The sequence below is a fragment of the Chrysochloris asiatica genome, unplaced genomic scaffold (genome assembly GCF_000296735.1).
Source record: "Chrysochloris asiatica unplaced genomic scaffold, ChrAsi1.0 scaffold00364, whole genome shotgun sequence".
Lineage (NCBI taxonomy): Eukaryota > Metazoa > Chordata > Mammalia > Afrosoricida > Chrysochloridae > Chrysochloris > Chrysochloris asiatica.
The window spans coordinates 2,210,482-2,234,638 of NW_006408882.1; the positions used below are offsets into that span (position 1 = coordinate 2,210,482).

A 24,157-nucleotide genomic window follows, 5' to 3' on the forward strand; every position below is an offset into this window, starting at 1 on the left:
TTCCGACTCATAGTGATCCTGTACAGGATTTCCAAGGCTGTAAATCTCCATGGGAGCAGAAAGCCTCATCTTTCTCCCACAGAACCCCTGGTAAGTTTCAAATTGCTGACCGTGAGGTTAGCAGCCTGACTCGTAACTACTACACTACCAGAGCTCTATGCCCGAGAGGCTATAACTGGATTATAGAGGCTAGAACCAGGGCAGCACATAGGATCTAGTTATAGCCTCTAGGGCATAGAGGGATACCATCTAGTTGAGGAGACAAGGCATGTTTGTGATACAGAGAACAGGTATGAGGGGTTTCAAACATTCATGGGAAAGTTCCATTATCTTTACATTTCGTTTTCCACAAGCTTTTGGGAGCCTCCTTGTATTACTGACTCTTAAACGCCTGTGAGGAGGGCTTTCATAAGGGCAAGGTCCAAAAGTATTTTGTGAAGGAAACTGTGAAATTAGGATTTGGAGTTTAACATTTATCTTTTAGACAAGTTTTGCATCAACGCTTATGAGAAAAAAGAAGCGAAAACCTGTGTAGCTGTTGGTTGGAGCAAGTGCTTCCTAAACTATGAAGCACTCTAGAATTATGACTACGCAGCACACTTGATTGGATTAGAAAGGGCAGGTGGTGGTGCTTCCTTTCGTGAGGCCTGACATTTTTCTATATCCTTTGACTCTGAGGAATACAGGCGCGCCTTCAATAGCTGACTCCTCCCCCCTAAACCAACAACTGGTTGCTATCAAATTGATTCGGGCTCATGATGACTCTGTGTGTTTCAAAATAGAACTGTGCTCTATAGGATTTTGAATGACTATCATGTTCTCAGAGTAGATCACCAGACTTTTCTTCCAAGGTGCTTCTGGATGGATTTGAGCTGCCAACCCTTCAGTGAGTAGTCAAATTGATTTGAATGCATGGTGAGCCCATGGGTGTCTGAATGGAACTGCATTCCATAGTGGCTATAATCTTCCAGGTCAAAGGATATACTGAATTAGGAAAATCTGCTGCAAAAGACCTTTCTAAAGTATTTAAGAACAAAAGTGTCAGTTTGAGTACTAAGGTGTACCTGACCCAAGCCATGGCATTTTTAATCACCTCATATGCATGTGAAAGTTGGACAGTAAATAAGGAAGATTGTAGAAGAATCGATGCATTTGAATTATGGTGTTGGAGGTGAATATTGAAAATACTATAGCGTAATCATTATGAATTGGGTTGCTAACCTCATGGTCAGCAGTTCGAAACTGCCAGCTGTTCTGTGGGAGAAAGATGAGGCTTTCTGCTCCCATAAAGATGAACAGCCTCGGAAACCCTGTACAGGCTCACTATGAGTTGGAACCGGCTCCACGGCACATAACAACAACAACAAATCAGAAAACCAAACAAATCTGGCTTGGAAAAATACAGTCAGCATGCTTCTTAGAAGGCAGGATGCGTATCTCATACATTGGACATGTTATCAGGAGAAACCAGGCCCAGCTAAATAGAGGAAGACTGCTACTGAGGTGGATTGACAGAGTGGCCGCAGCAGTGGGCCCAGCAGTGGACCAAACAACAAGGTGGTCAGGACTGGGCAGTGTGTCATTCTGTTGCACATAGGGTTGCAATGAGTCGGAACCGACTCAACAGCTCCTGCCAACAGCACCAGTCTTGTGGACATAGATCACTAGACCTTACTTCTTTAGTGCCGCTGGGTGGATTCATACCAACAACCTTTCAGTTAGTAGCTGAATGCAAACCATTTGCCATTCAATTGCCATTGACTCCAACTTACGGTGACCCCATCTGTTTTAGAGCACAGCTGTGCGCCGTAGGCTTTTCAATGACTGATTTTCCAGAACTCGATCACCAGGCCTTTCTTCCAGAGTACCTCTGTGTGTGATGGAACCTCCAACCAATGTTTCAGTTAGCAGCCTCATGTGTTAACTGAGACACCCAGGGACTCTGCCCACCTCCCCCTTCCCCTGGTGTTTAGTGTTTGTGGACTTCTGTGGTGTACATGTGTTCACTATCTTAGGATGGAATCTTTATAAAGAACCAATGAAACTACTTACGTGTGTGTGTATATAAATATACATAAAGAAGAGAGAGAGAACCAGTGAAATTGTTGTTGTTAGGTGGCAATGAGTTGGTACCGACTTACAGTGACCATATACACAACAGAACGAAACACTGCCTGATCCTGCACCAACCTCACTATTGCCACGCTTGAGTCCATTGATGCTGCCATTTTGCAAGTCTACCTAGCTGGGGGTCTTCCTCTTTTTCTCTGACCCTCCACCTTACCAAACATGATATCCTTCTCCATTGACTGCTCCCTCCTGACAATATGTCCGAAGTATGAGAGACGAAGTTTAGCCATCTTCACTTCCAAGGAGCACTCTGGCTGCACTTCTTCCAACACAGATCTGTTGGTTCTTTAGGCAGTCCATGGCACTTTTAGTATTTTCCTCCAACACCACAATTCAAAGGCATCAATTCTTCTACAATCTTCCTTATTGACCGTCCAGCTTTCACATCCATATGAGGTTATTGAAAATACCATGGCTTGGGTCAGACGCACCTTAATCCTCAAGCTGACATCTCTGCTCTTCAGCACTTTAAAAAGGTCTCATGCAGCAGATTTGCCTAATGCAATACGTCGTCTGATCTCTTGACTACTGCTTCTGTGAGTTTTGATAGTTGCTCCAAGAAGAATGAAGCCCTTGACAACTTCAATCTTTTCTCCTTATATGTGTGTATATGTATATCTATCCCTGGGCCATATGTCAGGCTGGAGGCTTCTCCTGATTCGTGCAACTGAGGTTTTGTGCTTATGAGCCCAATATTAGCAGGTCATATGACAGGCTGCATACACGCAGTCTGTAGAGGCTAACAAGAAATCCCAGGATTGCTTAGTAATATGGCAGGCTGCTGGCTCACATGCAAAACACCAAAGGTCAGATAATGATGAGCTAGATGTAGGATTCAGACCCGCAGTAAGCAAAAGAGCTTTGCCAGAATGTTCATACTGGACGCAGGCCACGCCCTCAGTCAAGGAAAGTCCCTTTCACCTGACTGGTTGCTCATAGCAGATCCCGTCACGATTGCCATATGGGAGATCTTACTATGGGGAATGACTCCACCATCTGCCAAACCACAGAGAAGTAAGGTGGCCCCATCAAGTTAACACACAGCTTTAACCCTCGCCATGGCCAATTTCAAACTACCAACTTATTGTCATTGGTCTTGGAGTTAGGTGGTTATTGTTGTTAAGTGCCTTCAAGTTGATTCCGGCTAATGGCAGCCCTGCCTAAGGTTTCTGTGAAGCAGCTGGTGAGTTTGAGCCGCCAACCTAGTGGAGTTGGGTAGAAGCGTATATGGTCAGCTCTCCAGAGTCAGTACAAGCTAGCTCCGGTGGTCACTGGACTCAAACCAAATACTTGCTACAAACAACTTGCTTATAGAAGAGCTCCCTACCCCTAATGTATGTAAGTATACCATTCAACATAATTCCACAGAAATTTCCTGAGCACTCCTGGCAGCACCCATTCTGGTGAAAAAAAAATTCAATTAAAAAACTACAAGGAATCCTTAAAAGGAGGATCTTTTTCTCCCCTTTTGTTTATTGTCTAAATTCTACTCAGAGCCACATAGAACAATTTAAGAAAACCTTAAGATCATAAATGCCAGCCAGCAAGGAACCTTGGAGGTGGTCCAGTTTGTAGGATGACTCTTCTTTCTGCTGATGGAACAGAGGTCCAGAGAGTGAAAGGGCGAGAGTCAGATTGCTGGTTTACCAGATCCATTCCCTAGAGAGGCAGATACATGCAGCTTCTCTGTGAAAGGAGCCGAAGAAAGAAACTTGTTATCACCTGTCCAAAACCCCCCACAGAAATAGGTGCATAGCTTTGCAGGTGTCCATGCGTTTGCTGTGAGAAACTTTGGCATCTTGGAGCAGCTGCAGCATACTCAGCAATGCTGAGAAGACCCCGGGTCTCACCCCAGATTAATTCACTCTGGCCTTGAACAGAGTCAGGCAGGATACTCTGGGCTTGGAATGGTGTTTCTCAGTACACAGTAGAACACATGTAGTCTCTTGCTTGCGGAGCTTGCAAACAGCACACGGTCCTGAGACTCCCATCCCTGACCCACTGCTAAGGAATATCTGCAGGTGGGGGGCAAGGAGTGGGGATGGGCATGTTTAACCAGCACCAGGTGATGCTGATTCTGCCTACTGAAGGCTCTTCTTTGTCTTCAAAATGTCTGAGAAGGAAAAGATACCTCCTGAAAAGCATCTCTGAGATGAGTCAGACTCATTGAAGACTGTGAGGTACTTGATAAAAATGAAGTTCTAGGTCTTTTAGAGAGTCCTGGTGTGGTGCTGTATGATAAGCACTGGACTGGTAACCACAAGGCCAGCATTTCAAGCCCACCAGGTGCTCTCAGAAATCTTATGCAGACTCGCTGTGAATTGGAACCTACTCGACGGCACATGACAGCTACGCCAAACGGTCTTTAGAAGTGAAGTCTGACTTAGACTCACCTTGTCAATCTTCCAGCCTGTGTTTCTTCACTTAGACACACACAAGGTACAAACTGGGTCCGTGTCTTTTTAATCTGAGGATTGATTTGTGTTCAGGTTTGTCGTAATGCCCTTAGGACTCTCATTCTCATTGTACATAGAGAGCCTGCATTTCTCTATTGATGTGGCAGACAAAAAAGTGCCGTTTCAAGAGGCAGGCCTCTCCGCTGGATTATAATTCTAGGAAGGACTCTTGAGTTTTATCTAATTTTCCTCTTGTTATGCTGGTAGGTGCTGTCAGGGTGATTTCAGCTCATAGTGATCCGATGTGACAGAGTACAGTGTAATCTTTACAGGACCGGGACTTTCTCCCACGGAGCTGTTGAATGGATTTGAACTGTCAAACTTTCAGTTAGCACATCCAGAGTTTAACCTTTGCACCTCTGAAAGTTAGCCAGTGAAAACCATATGGCTCTCAGTTGTTCAGTCTGTAACTGGTCATGGGGCTGACAAGGACTAGGCCGACTTTTGTTCCATTGCTCATGGGGGCGGTCACCATGAGTTGGGGGTGACACGAAGGTATTGCTCCACACAAATACCCCAGTCCCTGCTTTCTAGGTGATTGCCCTAATCTCCCATATAAGTGAGTCTTCCAGGAGCACTGTTGAATAATACTTGCTAAGCCTAATTCAGGGGGCTCTAGTGGGCTGTGAATCTCACGGTCGGCAGTTTGAAACTACCAGCTGTTCCATGGGAGAAAGATGCTTTCTCTACCGTAAAGATTTACAGCTTCGGAAACCCTGTACAGGCAGGGTCACTATGAGTCGGAGCTGACTCCTCGGCACCTGACAACAAGTGGCGAGGTGGTTAAAGCACCCCGCTGTTAACCAAAGAGCTCGATGGTGGACCTTGGGAGAGTGATGTGGCAGTCTGTGTCCAGCCTGGGAAACCCCATGGGCCAGTTCCACCCTGTCCTATAGGTCACTATTTGTTGTTAAGTGACGTCAAGTCTGTTCCAACTCATAGAGACCCTGTGTAGTAGGAGTTGGAACCGACTCATTCAAGGAGCTTTGGTGGCACAGCAAATAAGCACTTGAATGCTGACTGAAAGGTTGCATGTTTGAACTCCATAGGAGAAAAGACCTGGTGATCTCCCATAAGGATCGTTGTTGTTGTTAGTGCCATCCAGTCAGTTCCGACCCATAGCGACCCTGTCTGGTGTTTCCAAGGAGCAGGTAGGTTTGAGCCACCGACCTTGTGGTTCATAGTCCAGTGCTGATCCTACAGTGCCATGCCAGGAGTCCCTCATAGAGATTACAGCCAAGAAAACCCTATAGGGCAGTCCTCCTCTGTCACCTGGAATCACTCTGAGTTAAAACTGACTAGAAGGCACCTAACAACAGCTACAAGGCTCATCTGAGCTGTCTGTTTACAAGTGGAAAAGGAATTTTGTTCTTTACAAATACTATATGATGTGCCCTTTCCTCAAGTGTGTAAATTTTAACAGAAATTAATACAGGTCCATAATCCTTTATCTGCAAATCCAAAACCCTCAACCCTGTGAAAGACAGAAATATTTTATAACTCGGTTCTGACGAAACACCATCAGACTTGAACAAATTTGGTGGCCAAAGCCGACCTGCACTGTGCAGCGAAGCTATTTATAGTCTTTGTTGTTCTCGTCAGTGTGACTTTTTCATTTTGTGTTGTGAAGATTCTGACTGCGGAGTGATGTCCTCAATCATGCCAGAAGTTACACAGTTCAACCAGTGCAGCATGTCACCTTTCTAATGGTCACCAAGTCCACAAGCGTTTTGGATGGGAGACTATGGAACTAGGGTGGCTTAGCCACGTTTTTTAAATTCCTTATATTTTATAGGTTCAACTAGAACTTTTCTATGTCTCCACACCCACCAGCCATTCCTTAGGTAAAAGATGAGGCTGCCTGTCCCCATAAAGATTTACAGTCTCAGAACCCTGTACAGGGTCACTGTGAGTCGGAATCAACTCAATGGCAGAGGACTAGGTTTCACCTTGTACTCTGGAGTCTCTGCGTGGTGCAAACAGTTCATGTTCTGAACTGCTACCTGAAAGGTCGGCAGTTTGAGTCCATCCAGAGACATTTTGGAAGAAAGACCTGGTGACTTCCAACCCCCCAAATCAGTCATTGTAATGTCTTTGCGCACACTTCTACTCTGACAGGCACAGGGTCACCATGAGTCAAAGTCATCTAAACAACTTTTTTTTAACTCACTACCCTAGCTCTGGAGCCCTGGTGTGACACTGTAGGACATGCACTGGACCGCAAGGTTGGTAGTTCAAACTCACCAGCCACGCGTCTCCAAAACCCTACACCTGGTTGCTCTGATTCAGAACCAACTCGACAATACTTACCAACAACCCTAGATCTGTTCTTCCAGGTATACATTTATTTCTGTTAGTTTCCTGCTCTTCTAAACTGTCAACTCAAAAGGCAATCTGCAGTATGCTGCCTGCAAGAGATACACCTTAGACACACAAAGAGCAAAGCAGACTAAAAGTTAGAGGATGGAAAAATATATACCAAGCTAATTGCAATAAAAAACGAGCAGGAGTGGCAGTACTAATCTCTGATAAAATAAACTTTAAGGCAAAAACCAGCATAAGAGAGAAAGAAGAACACTATGTCATGATTAAAGGGCCAGTTGAGCAAGATAACATTACCATAATAAATATCTGTGCTCCCAATGAAAGCGCACCAAGATATATATAAAGTAAACCGTACTAGAATTGAAGAAAGAAATAGACAAATCTGCAATTATAGTGGGAGATTTTACTATACCACTTTCAAAAAGAGATAAAACCCAAAAGAAACTCAACAAAGATACAGAGGAACTAAACAGCACAATCCACCAACTTGCCCTCATAGATGTGTACAGAGCATTCAACCCAACAGCAGCACAATGCACATTCTTTTCCAGTGCACATAGAACATTCTCCAGAATTGATCATGTGTTAGGCTACAAAGCAAGCCTCCATAAATTTACAAACATCAAAATACTACAAAGCATCTTCTCAGACCACAGTGCTATAAAACTAGAAATCAACAAGAAGAAGACTAAGGAAATACAGTTGAATACATGGAAATAGAATAACACCCTGCTGAAAAGGTAGTAGAAGAAATTAAACGTGAGCTCACAAAGTTCCTAGAAACAAATGAGAACAAAAACACAACATACCAAAATCTTTGGGGCATGGCGAAAGCAGTGCTGAGAGGACAATTTATTGCAAAAGGCAGACTGCAGCCCCCTCTCTCCCCCTAACCTAGGCCAATCTTGGGAGTGAATCCAGAGCCCCTTCTAGCTATGTCCCCACCACTGACTCTTGCCCCTCCATCACTCTCTTGTCCTCTCAAGTGATCAGACCTGGCCAGCCCACCAGCCATCTGCGCTTGTGGCCCGTTGTTCTGCCACCCTTCTCTGACTTCTCATGCCCATTACGCTGCCAAGTCAGATGAGGGGTCACGTCCTCCAAACGATGTTCCCTGGCCCTGCCCTCCTCCTTGGTCAGCTCCACATATGTGAGTGCCATTTATGCACACACTCCTGCTCTGTACCTTTCCTCCTGGTGATGCTGGTGCCATCAGGTACCTAAGTGGTCTCATCAGTATGGAAGTCCCATGAGGGGAGTTCCTGGCCTCTCTGATTCCCAACACTCCTGGTGGGGCCTCCATCAACAAATCATTGAATCTTCTGAGTTTATCTCTGTCCCGCCATCCTATTAATTTCTTACGTGCAAACATGGAAAACAAAGTGTCTCTTTCATCTCTGGAGCCCAGTTCCTGGCACACGGTGAGCACTCAGTACAGGTTAGGTCCGGGGATGGTTGGTGTTAATCTTTTCATGGGAGGACTTTCAGAAGCCCCAATGGGGCCTGACTGTTCTTGGGTGTGAGCAGCAAGCAGGTGTGCCAGGTGGCTTCTGGACAATACTGTTTGTCAGAGCGCATTGTTGGGGGCCGTCGTTGATAAAATGATACCTCCTCATATTGAATCATCACTACAGCCCCAGGAGAAGTCGTCATCTCTCCGTGTTACAGGCCAGAAATGGAGGCTCACCAGGTCTCACTGCAGGACGTGGGGAGGACATATATGTGAAAGAAATGTCCAGTACAAGGTAGTGTGAGACAAGTTCCAAAGAGTGGGTTTGAACCACTGACCTTACAGCTCTAAATGAACTTGCGGTCCATTGCATTATTCTGCAGTACCACATAAATGTCAGTCAACCGCTTGAGGTGCAGACTGGATTTAAAGTGCCATACATTTGGCAGAATTTTAGGTGCACTGGTGGTGCAGTGGTTTAAGCACTGGGCTGCTAACTGGAAGGTCAGCGATTGGAACACACCAGTGTTCCTTAGAAGAAGACATCTGCTTCTGTGAGAATATGCAGCCTCGGGGGACCCTATGGGGCGGTTCTGCTCGACTCCGAAAGGTTGCTAGGAGTCAGAATCAACTGGACAACAGTGGATTTGTCCCCCCCTCCCTTTTTTTTTTCCTTTGCAGAATTTGTATATGATTTGTTTTCACATAACATGCCTCTGGGTAGGGAGACTGTGGGAAAAGGAGCTATCAACACCACCCACTTAATTTCTGGAGGTAGAAAAGGACATTACGTTTGCCAAAGTAGAGAATCAGTAGACCAGTGAGGGAAACCCTCATTAGATGGATTGACAGACAGAAGGCTCAAACACCCAGTGCTCACGAGGAAGACATAGAACCGGGCGGTGCTTCATTCTGTTACACAGAAGGTTGCCATCAGTCAGAGCGGACTGGATGACAGCTCACAGCTACATCGGCCTAGGAAGTCACCTCTCCAAAATATGTCTGTTGGTCGTCAGATGGCCTTGAGTGGGTTCCGCCTCCTAGTGCCCCTGTGCACCACAGGCTGAAGCGTTCCCCGCTCTGCACCACCCTCATGAGCCATGCTGTATTGGAGCCCATTGTTACAGCTACTGGGTCAGTCCACCTCTTGGAGGGTCTTCATCTTTTCTGCTGACACTCATGTTTCTTTATCCCACGATTGGGCCTTCCTCGTGGCGTGTCCACAGTAAGTGAGACGGAGTCTTGGCCATCCTTGTTCCTAAGGAGCTTTCTGGCTGTATTTCCTTCTGGCAGTCCATGGTATGTTTTGTATCCGTTACCAACACCACAATTCAAATGCATCAGTTCTCCGATCTTCCTTTATCATTGTCCAGATTGACATACATATGAGGCGATTGAAAGTACCATGGCTTGGGTCAGGTGCACTTTAGTCTTCAAAGTGATTTTGCTTATTATTAGCACTTGAAAGAGGTCATTTTGCAGGAATGGCTACATGATTTGTCGGGCCTACTGCAAAAACGAAAGTACAGCATCCCCTTGTTCAAAAATTAGGAAACTCAGGATGGCGAGGTGTGACTGGGACATCTGCCCAGAAACCAGCCCTGCCCCCAAATCTGGCAGCTGTTGAGTAGGACTGACCTAGGTCACTTTACAGCCTTGAGGCCCACCCTCACAGGGACCACTGAGGATTAAATGAGAAATGTCTACCCCACAACAGTGAAGTTATTGTACACTGCTAATTACGTCAGGGGTAAAGTCTAATGAGAGGGTGTCTGCTTAGCAATAATGTATAGCAACGACAGATGAAATTCAAAATAACCTAAGCAGATCTGGTTTTCCTCCATGTCATGTGACACCTTTGGAGATCCTCCGAGAAGGGAAAGTGCTTTCCAGGCTCAGGCAGGGTATGGGCAGGACTGCAGACGTGGAGCCTCCTGCTGGGGGCAATACTTCTGTCCTGACCCCTTTTAGATCTGAGCAACAGTGCAATAGAAGAAGGAAAAGGGTGAGGTAGGATTTAACTGCTTTCGTCCATAGAAACCTTTTGGCCAGAAGAAATTGGTAAACCTCATTTGAACACTTTTTGTGAAAATAATCAGGAAATGGAGTTTTTTTTTGTTTTTTGGAAAGCCTCCTTGTGAAAGGTAAATGCTCAAGGTAAAGGTACTGCCTGCCACTCCCTGGTCTGTGGTACAACATGACTAGTGACTTCAAACCTGCAGAAGTGTACATGCGGCTCGAGCCCAGAGAAGCTGAGCAGCGGACTAGCAGCGGTGAGGCCTTTGTGCCACATTTAGCCGATGTCAAGATAGGGTGTTGGGTGCCTTCGAGTCAACTCCGACTCATAGGGACCCCATGTGACAAAGTTGAATTGCCACCAAGGGTTTTCTTGGCTGGAATCTTTAAAGGAGATCACGAGGTCTTTGTCCCACCAAGTCATAGTGGGTATCTGAGCCACCAACTTTTTGGTTAGCAGCCAAGTGCTCCACCTTTTCCACTCCCCCCCCCCCCAAAAAAAAAGGATCCAATGAGATCAGGTGATGGTAAAGAGATTCCAGCTGCTATGGCTCTTGAGAATTGCTGTTAAGTGCCATCGAGTCGATTCCAACCCATTGCAACCCTGTATAGGGTTTCTAAGGAGCAACTGGTGAGCTTGAACCACCGACCTTTCAGTTCGAAGGGACTTTGCACTCCAGTGCATTAACCCACATCGCCACAGGTTGTTTAAAAATCAGCAATGTTCTCTTTGTTTCAGATTGAACGCTAGATTACTTGCAGGGCTGAAGGTAATTCTGAGTTTCTCTTCCATGAACCCCAACACAAAGAAAACCTGACGAGCAATTGCTGATTTTTCATTGCTAGTATGATCCCAAGAACAACTGCTGGCCTTGTTTAGAGAGTGGAGGCCGTGTTCAAGGCTGATTGATCATTTGGTCCAGCTCCTAAGGATGTGGTGTTTGAGCCTGAAGCTCTCGGATTTCTGGTTCTCCATGCTCTCATGTGTTTGTTGTTTTCACAGGGCGAACGTTCCCGACGCATCCGTACTTCTCTGCCCAGCTGGGTGCAGGGCAGCTATCCCTGTACAACATTCTGAAGGCCTACTCACTGCTAGACCAGGAAGTGGGGTACTGCCAAGGTCTCAGCTTTGTGGCAGGCGTTTTGCTGCTTCACATGAGTGAGGAGGAGGCCTTTAAAATGCTCAAGTTTCTTATGTTTGACATGGGACTGCGGAAACAGTATCGGCCGGACATGATTATTTTACAGGTACCCAGCATTCCTTTGCCTATGGTAAAGACTTGCTAAAAAAACCCATGGTCCCATCCCAGATCTATGGCGGGAGATTGTCACCCTCTGTGAGCATTGCAATAGGTCTCACTGCTGATAGCTTATTTGGTTCCAGGTATTGTATATGCATTTATCACCATAGTAACCCAGGGAAACTATGCATCAGCTCAGTGTGGGGGTGGGGAAACTAAGGCACAGAGAGGTTATGTCTCTTGATCAGGTCACACAGCCAGCAAGCCCAGGCTGTCTGACTCCAGAGCTGCCCTCTGATGCCCTCAGGAATCCTGATTAAACAACTCTCTCAACCATCTTCCTGTTGCCAACAAACCACCTCCAAAGCATAGCAACTGCAGGGGTATCAGGTACTCCACAGGTTGTTAGTAGCTAGATTTTTCAGAAGTAGATCCCCAGACCTGCCTTCTAAGGTTCCTGCAGGTGGATTCAAATCTCCAACTTTTCAGTTAGCAGCCGAGCGTGTTAACCATTAGCACCACCCAGGGGCTCCCAAACCATCTTGGGGAGATCTAATTCCTGCTTCAGAGCCTTTGCACTCACTGTTTTCTCTGCCAGTCATCTCCCCTCTCTGCTTGCTTCACTTGCCTATGGTCTTGTCATCCTGGGTTCAGCTCAGATACCACATCCTGGGAGAAGTCGTTCCCCTACCTTCACCCCCAGGCACACTCTGTCCTAGTCTCCTGTTTCATTTCTTTTACACACTGTCTGTCTGAAATGATCTTTTTTGTTTGCTTGTTCACTTACCAGAGTCCGGATGTGGTGCTGTAGGATAAGCCCTGGACCGCAAGGTCAGCGGTTTAAACCCCCCAGCCACTCCTCAGAAGCCCAATACACAAAGTCGCTGTGAATCAAAACTGACTCGACGGCACTTAACTAGAACATCACTCACTTACCAGGAACCCTGGTGGTGCAGTGTTTTAAGCACTCAGTTACTAACTGAAAGATGGTTGGTTTGAACAGCTGCTCCTCAGGAGGAAGATATGTCAGTAATCTACACCCATGAAGATTTACAGCCTGGGGAACCCTATGGACGGTTTCACTGTGCACTCTAGGCTCGCTGTGAGTTGGAATCGACTCACAGGCAATGGCGGTTCATTCACCTGCTTGTTTTATGACTTTCCTTAGCTTATCAGTTTTATAAAGGGAGGAAGCGTAGTCTTCTTAGAACTGTGTCCCTAGTTCCTAAACAATAGCTGGGATGAAGTAGGCACCCAGTCAGTATTTGTTGGATGAACTCATCTAAAGAGAAGTAGACAAAGAGGTGTGTTCGGAGTGCCTAGTAGTCCCTCTGCTGCCTGTCAGAGATGTGGTGCCCACTGTCTCTGCTTCCAGAACAGTTCTAAACCTTACTTGAGATGTTGAGAGCATGTGTTTATGTAGTCACTGACCAAGAAGGTACTGTGATTTCAGAGCTGGAAAGCATCCTTGGGAAGGGCATATTATAGCCGAGGACTCTCTCAGAACACCCAGATCCTCTCCCCTGGAGCCTTGACCATGAACAACATGACACAGAATTTCCTAAAAGGAAGCCATATCATTCATTCCCTGAAAGATGGTGACCCAAACACTCTGCACACAGTGTCAGGCTCTTCCTACTTTCTCCTCTATTCGCTTAATGTGGGGCACCTGTCTTAGGAGGGAGAAGTGGAATTTTGTGAGTTTTAGTCCATTTAGTGTCATAGCACTTTCTGCGATGATGGCCTTAGTGGATTAGACTTTTCTGGGGACAGTGCCGTTTGGATTTCTTCCTTTAATGCCACCAATTCTTTGTCATATGCTGTCTCATAAATTGATTTGATGGGCAAATACTGAATGATGCAAAAACATCAAAAGAAGATGGAGTACACAGAGTCACTGTACCAAAAGGAAATGATTGATGGTCAACCATTTCAAGAGGTAGCTTATGATCAAGAGCTAATGATACTGAAGGAGGAAGTCCAAGGTGCACTGAAGGAATTGGCAAAGAACAAGGCACTGGGGATTGATACAACACAAATTGAAAACCGACCTAAAAGGAGTCAGTGCCCAAGCCTTTGAAAGCCATCTCTTTTTCTTCCAGTGTAAAGAGTGCTTCTCTGGTTTATAGCATCTCCTCAGGGGCTTGCTTCTCTCTAGGCTGGGCTGACACTAGGACTTCTGGGAGCCCTGGGACTCCTCCTGGAGCTGCTGGGAACTTGCTTCCTGCCAGAATGTTGTCATTCCCTGAAACCAGGGGTGGGGGTGTTAAGTTCAAGTTCAACTTTAGTTGGAAAAGGTCATTTTCTGCATCTTGACGTCAGCTCATTGTCTCATTTTATCTTGCCCATTATCTGTGTATTTGATTTGATATGGCCTAAAGAAGCCACACTTTTCCTGCTCATTGAGTGATCCGGAGTGAGTGGTGGGGGTCCAGAAGGAATTTATTAAGTGTGCATGTGTGGTAGAACCCTTCTCCAGAATTGTAATATGCCCTCAGTTCACTCTGAGCAGAGAGGCTGGCTTTTTTCTAATCCCCTTGGGTTTGAGTTTTAAGAATGTGTATTTGTAGGAGGATGTACTAAATATTTCCAGGAGGCAGATGTTTAGATTCTCTTAGCCAAGGAACACAGGAAACAATAAAAGGAGAGGCGGTTGTGTAGGAGACCCGCATTAGTGTCGCAGAGGCTGCACCTAGCTCCGTGGCCCACATACAGAGACACCACACAGATACTTGCTGGATCAATTGGTAGCTGAGACCAATGGATATTGCAAGCCATATAGACTTTCTAGTGTTCTCCAATTCGTCTCTTAAAATGTACTGACACTCTTGGAAGCGCTTCCATCGGCAGGATGTATAACTATGCCAATTGCAGATTACCTAATTGTGAATGTAAATGGGCACATATGTTCCTGCAGATCCAGATGTACCAGCTCTCCAGGCTGCTTCACGATTACCACAGAGACCTCTACAATCATCTGGAAGAGCAGGAGATTGGCCCCAGCCTCTATGCCGCCCCCTGGTTTCTTACCATGTTTGCTTCCCAGTTCCCACTGGGATTTGTAGCCAGAGTCTTTGGTAAGTGTTGTAAATGTCTCAGCCAGAACCAATAAATGAGAAAACCTGTCTCATCACTCCATGGAGATTTGTACGTTTATGCCTTTTGCAAGAAGAAAGTGTTCTTTGACTTTCTAAGTTCAGTTGGGGTTGTTGTTGTTAGGTGCTGTAGAGTCGGTTGTGATGCATAGCGACCCTATACACAACAGAAGGAAACACTGCCCGGTCCTGCCCCAATCGTCATTACACTTAAGCCCATTGCTGCTGCCACTGTGCCAATCCATCTCCTTGGGGATCTTCCTCTTTTTCATTGACCCTCCACTTTACCAAGCATCATGTCCTCCTCCAGGGATAGGCACCTCCGATAACAAGTTCAAAGTATGATAGATATGGTCTTGCTATCCTGACTTCTAAAACATATTCAGGCTACAACTCCTTCAACATGGATTTGTTTGTTCTTTTGGCAGTCCACGGCCTCAACATTCTTCTCCAACATCACATCTCAAATTTATCAGTTCTTTGGTCTTCTTATTTATTGTCCACCTTTCACATGTATATGAAAATACCACACCTTAGGTCAGGCACACCTTAGTCCTCAAACTGATAATCTTTGCTCTTGAATACTTGAAAGAAGTCTTGTGCAACAGATTTGCCTAATGCAATAGTCATTTGATTTCTTAACTGCCGCTTCCATGAGCGCTGATTGAGGATCAAAGCAAATGCAATGTTTCCCAACTTCAGTCTTTTCTACAATTTATCTTGATGTTATTTATTTGTCCAGTGGTGAGGACTTTTGTTTTCTTTACTTTAAGGTGCAACCATACTGAAGGCTGTAGTCTTTGATCTTCATCAGCAAGTATGTTAAGTCCTCATAACTTTCAACAATCACGATTATATCATCTGCATATTGTAGGTTGCTACTGAGTCTTCCTTCAATTCTGATGCCACATTGTTTTTAATATCCAGTTTCTCAGATGATTTGCTCATCATACAGATTGAATAAATATGGTGAAATGATACAGCCCTGATGTACACCTTTCCTGATTTTAAATCATTCAGTATCCCCTTGTTCTGTTCAAATGCCTACCTCTTGATCTACCTACAGGTTCCTCATAAACACAATGAAGTGTTCTAAAATACCCAGTCTTTGCAATGTATGTGTAGTTTGTCATGATCCAGGTAGTTGAAAGCATTTGCATAGTCAACGAAGCACAGGTAAACAGCTTTATGGTATGCAGCCAAGATCCATCTGACATCAGCAATGATATCCCTCATTCTGTGTCCTTGCCTGAATCTGCCTTATACTTCTGGCAGTACTCTGGCTATGTACTGTTGCAGCCATTTTTGAAATATATTTAGCAAAATTTTACTTGTATCTGATATTAATGATATTGTCGATAATGCCTGCATTCCATTGAGTCACCTCTCTTTGGCATGGGCACAGATATGGATCCCTTCCACTTGGTTGACCAGGCAACTGTCTTCCAAATTTCTTGGCACAGATGAGTGAGCATCTCCAATGCTTCATCAATTTGTTAAAAAATATTTCAATTTCAGTTCCTAGAGCCTTTTTTTCACCAGTGCCTTCAGTGCAGCTTGGACAACTGCCTTTAGTACCATTGGTTTTTAATCAGATGCTATTTCTTGAAATATGATAGGCAAAATATTCAATGATGCAAAAACATAGAAAGAAGATAGAAGGAATACGCAGAGTCACTGTACAAGAAAGAAATGGTTGATGTTCAACCGTTTCAAGAGGTAGCATATGATCAAGAGCCAGTGATACTTAGGGAGGAAGTCCAAGGTGCATTGAAGGAATTGGCAAAGAACAAGGCACCAGTATGGGTTGCACCTTGGTGTGAAGAAAAAAATCCTTATCCCACTGGACCAGTAAAGAGCATTGTGAAAAATGGAGAAAAGATTGACGTTGTCAAGGACTTAATTTTTCTTGGATCAACTATCAATGTTCATGAACGCAGCAGTCAAGCAATCAAATGACATACTGCATGAGGCAAATCTTCTGCACAAGACCTCATTAAAGTGTTGAAGAGCAAAGATGTCAGTTTGAGGACTAAGGTGTACCTGACCCAAGCCATGGTATTTTCAGTAGCCACATATGTAGGTGAAAGTTGGACAGTGAATAAGGAAGACCATAGAACTGATGCATTTTAGTTCTGATGTTGAAGAAGAGAAGAATATTAAAAGTATCGTGGCCTGCCTGAAGAACAAACAAATTTGTGTTATAGAAAGTACAGCCAGAATGGTCTTTGGTGGTAGTTGGTAGTTATGTGTCATGGAGTCGGTTCCAACTCATAGCGACCCTGTACAGGGTTTCCGAGGCTGTGAATCTTTATGGGAGCAGAAAGCCTCATCTTTCTCCTGTGGAACAGCTGGTAGTTTTGAAATGCTGACCTTGTGATTTGCAGCCCAAATGGTCCTTAGAAGCCAGGAATGTGAGACTTCATCTCTTATACTTTTGATATTATCAGGAGAGACCTGTCCCTGGAGAAGGACATCATGCTTGGTAATGTGGAGGGTCAGGGAAAAAGAGGAAGACCTCCAACAAGATGGACTGGCATAGTGCCAGTAGCAGTGAGCTCAAGTGTAATAAAGGTTGTGGGTCGATGCAGGAAAGGGCAGTGTTTCGCTCTGTTGTGCATAAGCTTAGTATGAGTCAGAACCGACTTAGAGTACCTAGTAACAACACCTTGAAATGGTTGAACATCAACCACTGCTTTTTGCTACAGTAACTCTGTACTAAAAACCAAAGGATGTTTTCTGCATCATTCAATCTTTTGCCCGTTGTTGTTAAGTGCCATTAAGCTTCTTCTGACTCATAGCATTCTTGTGTAGGATTTTTCCAAGGAGCAGCTGGTGGGTTTGAACCACCAACCTTGTAGTTAGCAGTCCAATTTTAATCCTACAACACCACATCAATAACCTGCTTTGCCCTCAGAGCCCTTCAGTATTGGAAGTTGAAGCTTGAATTTTTTTTCTGCAATTCTTTCAGTTGAGAAATGCTGAGCGTGTTCTTTCCTTTTGGTCTTCTAACTCCAGATCTTAGCACATTTCATTATTAGGATTTGGTTTTGTGACTTTCAAGACCTGTTTTATTTTTTATAACCCTTAGACTTTTCTTAGATGTTTTCAGTCTTACAAGATTTACTTAAGTTTCCCTCAAAACAGGGCTCTCTGTAGAGCAGACATTTTTAAGACTTGGTCAGAGTCCCAAGCATTAGAACCTCATGGATATATTTCTCAGCATCTCTAGTTTGTGACTTCACTGACTGATCAGAAACAAAATCTAACTCGTTGCCATCAAGTCAAATCTGACTCATGGCAACCCCGTGTGTGCAGAGTAGAATTGTGTGCCATAGAGTTTTCAAAGCTGTGCTTTTTCAGAAGCAAGTGGCCAAACCTTTGTGCTTCTGCTTTTTTGCAGAAGCAAGTCAGCAGGCATCTCTGGGTGGGTTTGAACCATTGCTCTTTTGATAAGTAGTCAAGCACTTAAGTGTTGTGTCTCTCACAGCTTCTGTGTTGACCAATAGCTCCTTAACTCTCCTCCAAGCCCTCACCCGTGACTTCTGGGTTACTGTTCTTCATAAATTCCTTTCTCTTTCCTCCTCTCTCCCCTTTTCCTCCCTTGATTTTACATTCTCTCCTTAGTCACGCTCTCTGTCTTGTCTTTACTTTTTATTGTGCATTGGGTCAAAGTTTACAGAGCAGATCAGCTGTCTATTCAATAATGCACACCTGTTTTGTTTCATGTCACATCGTTTAGCCCACTTCCTCCTTGTGTTTCCCATTTGTATTCCTCCTTCTTTCCTAACCCTTCTGAACTCTGCCCTTTCACGAATGCTGCCTTTTTAAAACTCTCAAGTGGTTGATTGTTTTAAGGTGTAGATACCTCCCTAGTGTCATTGTTCTCCTTATAGACCTGTCTATTGTTTGGCTGAAAGTTGAATGATGGAGGTGAGTTGATTTCCAGACCTGAAGAGCTACTAAGGGCTTTAGTCTCAGGGATTATACCAGGCTCTATCTGACCAGTAAGCCTGATCTACTTTGTGATTTTGAGTTTTGTTCCACATTATTTTTCCTACGCTATCCCGGACCTTCTAATGCGATCCCTTTCAGAAAGGATGGTATCGGTTGCTGGGCATCATCTAGTTCTTATTCAGGGTCCTGGAGCCTGATGCTCCAGTGGTCCAGGAGTTGGAGTGGCTCCCGTCCTCATTGTGGACATCTCACTTGTGCTGCCAGCCTCATCGTCCCAAACATCAGAGACCACTTCTGCGCCCTCAGTGTAGCCTTCGACAGCTCACATCTAAAGCCATCCCCTATTAGAGAAGATTATCTCTGTCAAAGTTACGTAGGCATTCTCATGCGTGTCTGGAGATGGCAGGAATAGGGCCATTCTCTTGGGCAGCAGGGGCCTAGTGAGTTCCTGCTATCCAGTAGAGTGGTGGGCAGTCAGCTCTTGTATAGCTGCTTTCTCTATTTCAAAATGAAAGGATTCTTTTTGATGATTCCAATTTTCTTTATTTCAGTGTGTATCTTAAAGCTTTCTCTAGAGAAACAGATCTCATAAAATTAATCTTTCTTTCTGTGTGTATGTAGACATAGATGTGGATGGCACAGTGGGTTATTCCTTGGGCTTCTAACTGCAAGGTCAGCAGTTTGAAACCACCAGCCGCTCCATGGAAGAAGGATCAGGCTTTCTGCTCCTGTAAAGATTTACAGCCTCAGAAATTCTGTTCAGGGTCACTGTGAGTCAGAACCCTTTCAAAGGCATTTAACAGCAACAGCAGTATGGAAACACAGTGAGAGAGGGAGAGAGAGGATTTAAAGAATTGACTCACACAATTTAGGTGGCTAGCAAGTCTAAGGAACCCCGGTGGGTTATGTGTCAGGCTCCTAACCGAAAAGTCAGTGGTCTGAGACCATCAACAACCACTGCACAAGAGAAAGATGTGGCAGTTTGCTCTCCTAAAGATGAAGCTTCGGAAACCCTAGGAGACAGTTCTACTCTATCCTGTCGGGGCGCTGTCAGGAAGCCTGGACTTCACGGCAGTGAGTTCGCAAGTCTAAGATCCAGAGGTCCGGCGTCAGGAAGAGTGAAGAATTCTGGCAGAATGTCTGTTTATAGTGTGGTGGCCGAATAAGCCCTAGAAAAAAAAAAAATCTATTTTTGCTCTTAAGTCCCACTCATATTATGGAAGGTAATCTGTTTAACTTGCAACCAAGTGATCTATCCCATGTAACTACTTCATAAGGAGCTCTGGTGCTGTCATGGTTAGGTGCTTTGCAGCTCACCAGAAGGCCAGCAGTTCGACTGTCCAGCTACTCTGAGGGAGACAGACGTGGCAGTCAGTTTCTGTAAAGACTTCCTCCTTTTAAACCCCGTGGGGGCATTTCCTCTGTCCTTTAAGGTTGCTGTGAGTTGGAATAGACTCTATGTTGGCAGGTTCTTAACTACGTCATAATAGCAACTAGACTGCTGTTTGGCCAGACACGTTGATGCGTAAAAATAACCATCACTCTGTGGGGGAGGGGGTGGTGGTTATGTGCCATGGAGTCGGTTCTGACTCATAGTGATCCTTTACAGGGTTTCCGAGGCTGTAAATCTTGATGGGAACAGAAAGCTTCATCTTTCTCCCACACAACAGCTGGTAGTTTCGAACTGTTGACCTTAAGGTTTGCAGCCCGATTCGTAACCACTACACTACCAGAGCTCCTTGTGGAAGAGGAGGTGGTTACTCAAAGAATTGATTGTTAAGTGCCGTTGAGTCAGTTCCGACTCATTGCCACCCTGTATAGGGTTTCCAAGGAGCGGCTGGTGAGTTTGAGCCACTTATGGTCAGGTGCTTTATCCCCCAGCACCACACCAGGATTCTATACAGAACTGATAGTTAATCACATATGAAGTGTTTGAAATGCCATTTATACTCAATCACTTGGTAGTTTAAAAAAATCATACTTTTTAAGATTTGTTTTTATAGTTAAGAGTGTCTGTTAACGGAAATAATTCAAAAGCTTTGAGAGTGGTACTAATTTAGACTTTGAGTAGATGATGCACACCAGTGGTGCTATGGGCTAAGTGTTGGGCTGCTAACTGCAAGATTGGTGGTTCAAACCCACCAGCTGTGCCTTGGAAGAAAGATGACATTAGCTACTCCTGTAAAGATTTGCAGCCTCAGAAACCCTGTATGAGGTTCCTATGAGTCTGAATTGACTCGATGGCTGTAAGTGGGTTTGGTGTGTGACTCTGAGTTGTTGTTGCTACTCTTAAGTGCTGTCAAGTCTATTCTGACCCGCAGCAACCCTATATTGAGTTTCCAAGAAGTGGTTGGTGGGTTTGAACCACCAACCTTGCAGTTAGCCACCCAGTGCTTATCCTACAGGGCCATGCCATTAGATACCTAATATATCCAAATTCTAGAAATATTAGAAACCAATACAAAGAAAGGCTTTTTTAACATAAATGGCCTTTGAGTTGACCCCTTGCCCTCACAGTACTACAGTTTACCCCCCGTTTCACGTCTAGCTACAAGAGCTTTTACAGAATTTACTGGAAGAATTTGTGTCCTTAAAATATTGACCGCTCCCTTTGGAAACATTACTTCCACAAATTGATTTTTTTCTCTGTTCCCCGAAAAAAGTAATCATTAACATAAAATGATTATCTCATAGTTAAATTGTTAGTGAGATTTCATGAAATTTTTATATCCTAGTAAAAAGGAGCAAAAAAGAAGGTAACTAAAGGCCTCAAACTTTTTTCTAGTTTTCTTACAGAAGACGCAGAGCGACTGTTAAGTTCTCCATTGGTAGGCATTAGCCTATTTTAGCCTTAACTTCTGTGTACTAGTCATTTCTTACACAGGAAACTCAAAGAAAATTATTAGTCAACCTTAATTACAAAGAGTACTGAAAGGTTGGTGGTTCAAACCCACCTAGCAGCTTCATGGGAGAAAAGACCTGACTATCTGCTCCCACATCCCTTCTGGTCTTCAGTCTTAGTGTTTAATGTATCAAATCTGTTCTTCAGATGATCTCTAAATTCAGGTGGGATATAGTCAAGGTCATATTTTGGCTCTCATGGACTTGTTTTCATTTTCTTCGCTTTAATTTGAATTTGCTTCTGAGTAATTGATAGTCTGTTCCACAGTCTGCCCCTGACCTTGTTTTCACTGATGATATGGAGCTTTTCCATCGTCTCTTTCTGCAGATGTAGTCAATTTGATTTCTATGTATTCCATCTGGTGAGGTCCATGTGTATAGTTGTCTGGTATGCTGTCTAAAGAAGGTATTTGAAATGAACAAATCATTGGTTTTGCAGAATTCTATCATGCGTTCTACAGCATCATTTCTATCACCAAGGCCGTATTTTCCAACTACTGATCCTTCCTTCCTCTTTGCTCCCAACCTTTGCATTCCAATCACCAGTAATGATCAGTACATCTTGATTGCATGTTTGATCAATTTCAGATTGAAGAAGTTGGTAGAGTTTTTCTATTTCATCCTCACTGGCTTTAGTGGTTAGTGCATAAATTTGAATAATAGTGGTATTAACTGGGCTTCCCTATAGGTGCATGGATATTATCCTATCACAGACAGCATTGTACCTCATGACTGATCTGGATATGTTCTTTTTGACAATGAATGCAACACCATTCCTCTTCAATTTGTCATTCCCAGCATAGTAAACCATGTGGTTGTCAGATTCATTTCATGGATGCCTATCAATGCCTAAGATCCTGATGTTTATGTGTTCCATTTCATTTTTGGCAGTTTCCAATTTTCCTAGATTCATACTTCATACTTTCCACGTTCTGATTATTAATGGATGTTTACAGCTGTTTCTCTTCATTTTGAGTTGTGCCTCATCAGCAAATGAAGGTCCCGCGGGCAACAATTGTGAGGTTGGCCAACGACCGGGCAGGGTTTCATTCTGTGCATAGGATCACTATGAGTCAGTACCAACTCGATGGCACCAGACAACATCTGCTCCCATGAAGATGGCAGAAGCTCTGTGAAGCAGGTCTACTCTGGCTTGCAACAGCAGCAACCTTCATTTCATTTTTTTTCTTGTTTACTATATTTTTCCAAGTAGTAAATGGAAGGAGGTAAAGACTGAAAGTGGGGAAAGGGAATACGGTTGATGTTTCTAAACAGTACAGACATTGAATTACAGAATGGAGAACATTCAGCAGACTGGAGCAGCAGGGCTGGGAGCAGACATCCCTGAGTTCATCTCTGGGAAAGGAGAGCTCTAGAGCTCTAAGGCACCTTGGTGATACAGTGGTTAAGTGCATGGCTACTAATGGAAAGGTCGGCAGTTCAAATCCACCAGCCACTTTGTAGGAGAAAGACTAAGGCAATCTGCTTCTGGAAAGATTTACAGACTTTTGGAAGACTTATGTTGTTGTTGTTAGGTGCCATCAAGTCGGCACCGACTCATAACGACCTTATGCACAGCAGAATGAAACAATGTCCGATCTTGGGCCAACCTCACTACTGTTGCCACACTTGAGTCCATCGATGCTGCCACCTGGCTGATCCATCTCGTTGGGGGTTGAAAGACCTATAAGGCAGTTCTACTTCAGTCTGCAGGGTCTGTCTGAGTTGGAATTGATGCTACACCAATAGGTTTTTAAAAATTTTTATGTTACAGATTATTTTGAGTTCAGATGTGATATGTTGTACGATAAGCATTGGACTGCTTACTGAAAAGTGAGCTGATCAAACCCAGTAGCCGCTCCTTGGAAACCCTATACAAGGTTGCTGTGAGTTGGAACTGACTCACAGGCACCTCACAACAGTAATGAAGTTATTGTAATTGACTTTTAATGAAAGAGGGAGCCAGTAAAAGCAGGATATTTTTCTTTTTATGAAGGGGCTTCAAAAGTTTGTGGGAGAATAGAATGTAAAGATAATGGAATGTTTTCACAAACTTTCTGAAGCCTCTTTGTATGATGTAGTCAGTGGTAGGTCTCAGAGTTTATCACGCACAGTGATACCATCGTCTGCATCTCTCCTGGGTCCCACGGCCCCTGCTGCACTGAGCAGGAGCCTGTCCTTGTGACTAGGGCCCGGGATTATTGACACAGTCCCAGCTTTTGGGAGCACTGGACTGCGAACCACAAGGTCTATGGTTTTAGCCCACCATCTGTTTTGTGGGAGAAAGATGAGGCTTCCTCCTCCTGCATCTGCAGGCCTTGGGAACCCTGTACTGGTGGCTGTGAGTCAGAACCGATTCGACGGCATTTAGCAACAGCAACAATCCCATCTTTCAGTACTGAAAAACAAGCTGTCTTACTAGTTGTTGTTGGTGGTAGGTGCCATCGAGTGAGTACCGACTCATAGCAACCCTATGGACAACAGAACGAAACACTGCCCAGTCCTGGGCCAACCTCATTATCATTAATACGCTTGAGCACATTGATGCTGCCACTTTGCCAATCCATCTCGCTGGGGGTCTTCCTC

At 44.4% G+C, this 24,157-nt stretch overlaps 1 protein-coding gene across 4 annotated transcripts in view; it reads left to right on the forward strand.

The window, feature by feature from the left end:
* TBC1D1 (TBC1 (tre-2/USP6, BUB2, cdc16) domain family, member 1) overlaps window positions 1-24,157 on the forward strand; it is a 385,492-nt gene that overhangs the window by 334,913 nt on the left and 26,422 nt on the right. For 3 of the 4 annotated variants that reach the window (XM_006876209.1, XM_006876211.1, XM_006876210.1), the window contains 2 exons: window positions 11,381-11,625; window positions 14,536-14,695. In XM_006876209.1, coding sequence (XP_006876271.1) covers window positions 11,381-11,625; window positions 14,536-14,695 — 405 coding nt within the window. Of the gene's footprint in view, window positions 1-11,380; window positions 11,626-13,906; window positions 13,916-14,535; window positions 14,696-24,157 lie in introns of all 4 variants that reach the window. The other variant, XM_006876212.1, reaches the window with a different exon arrangement.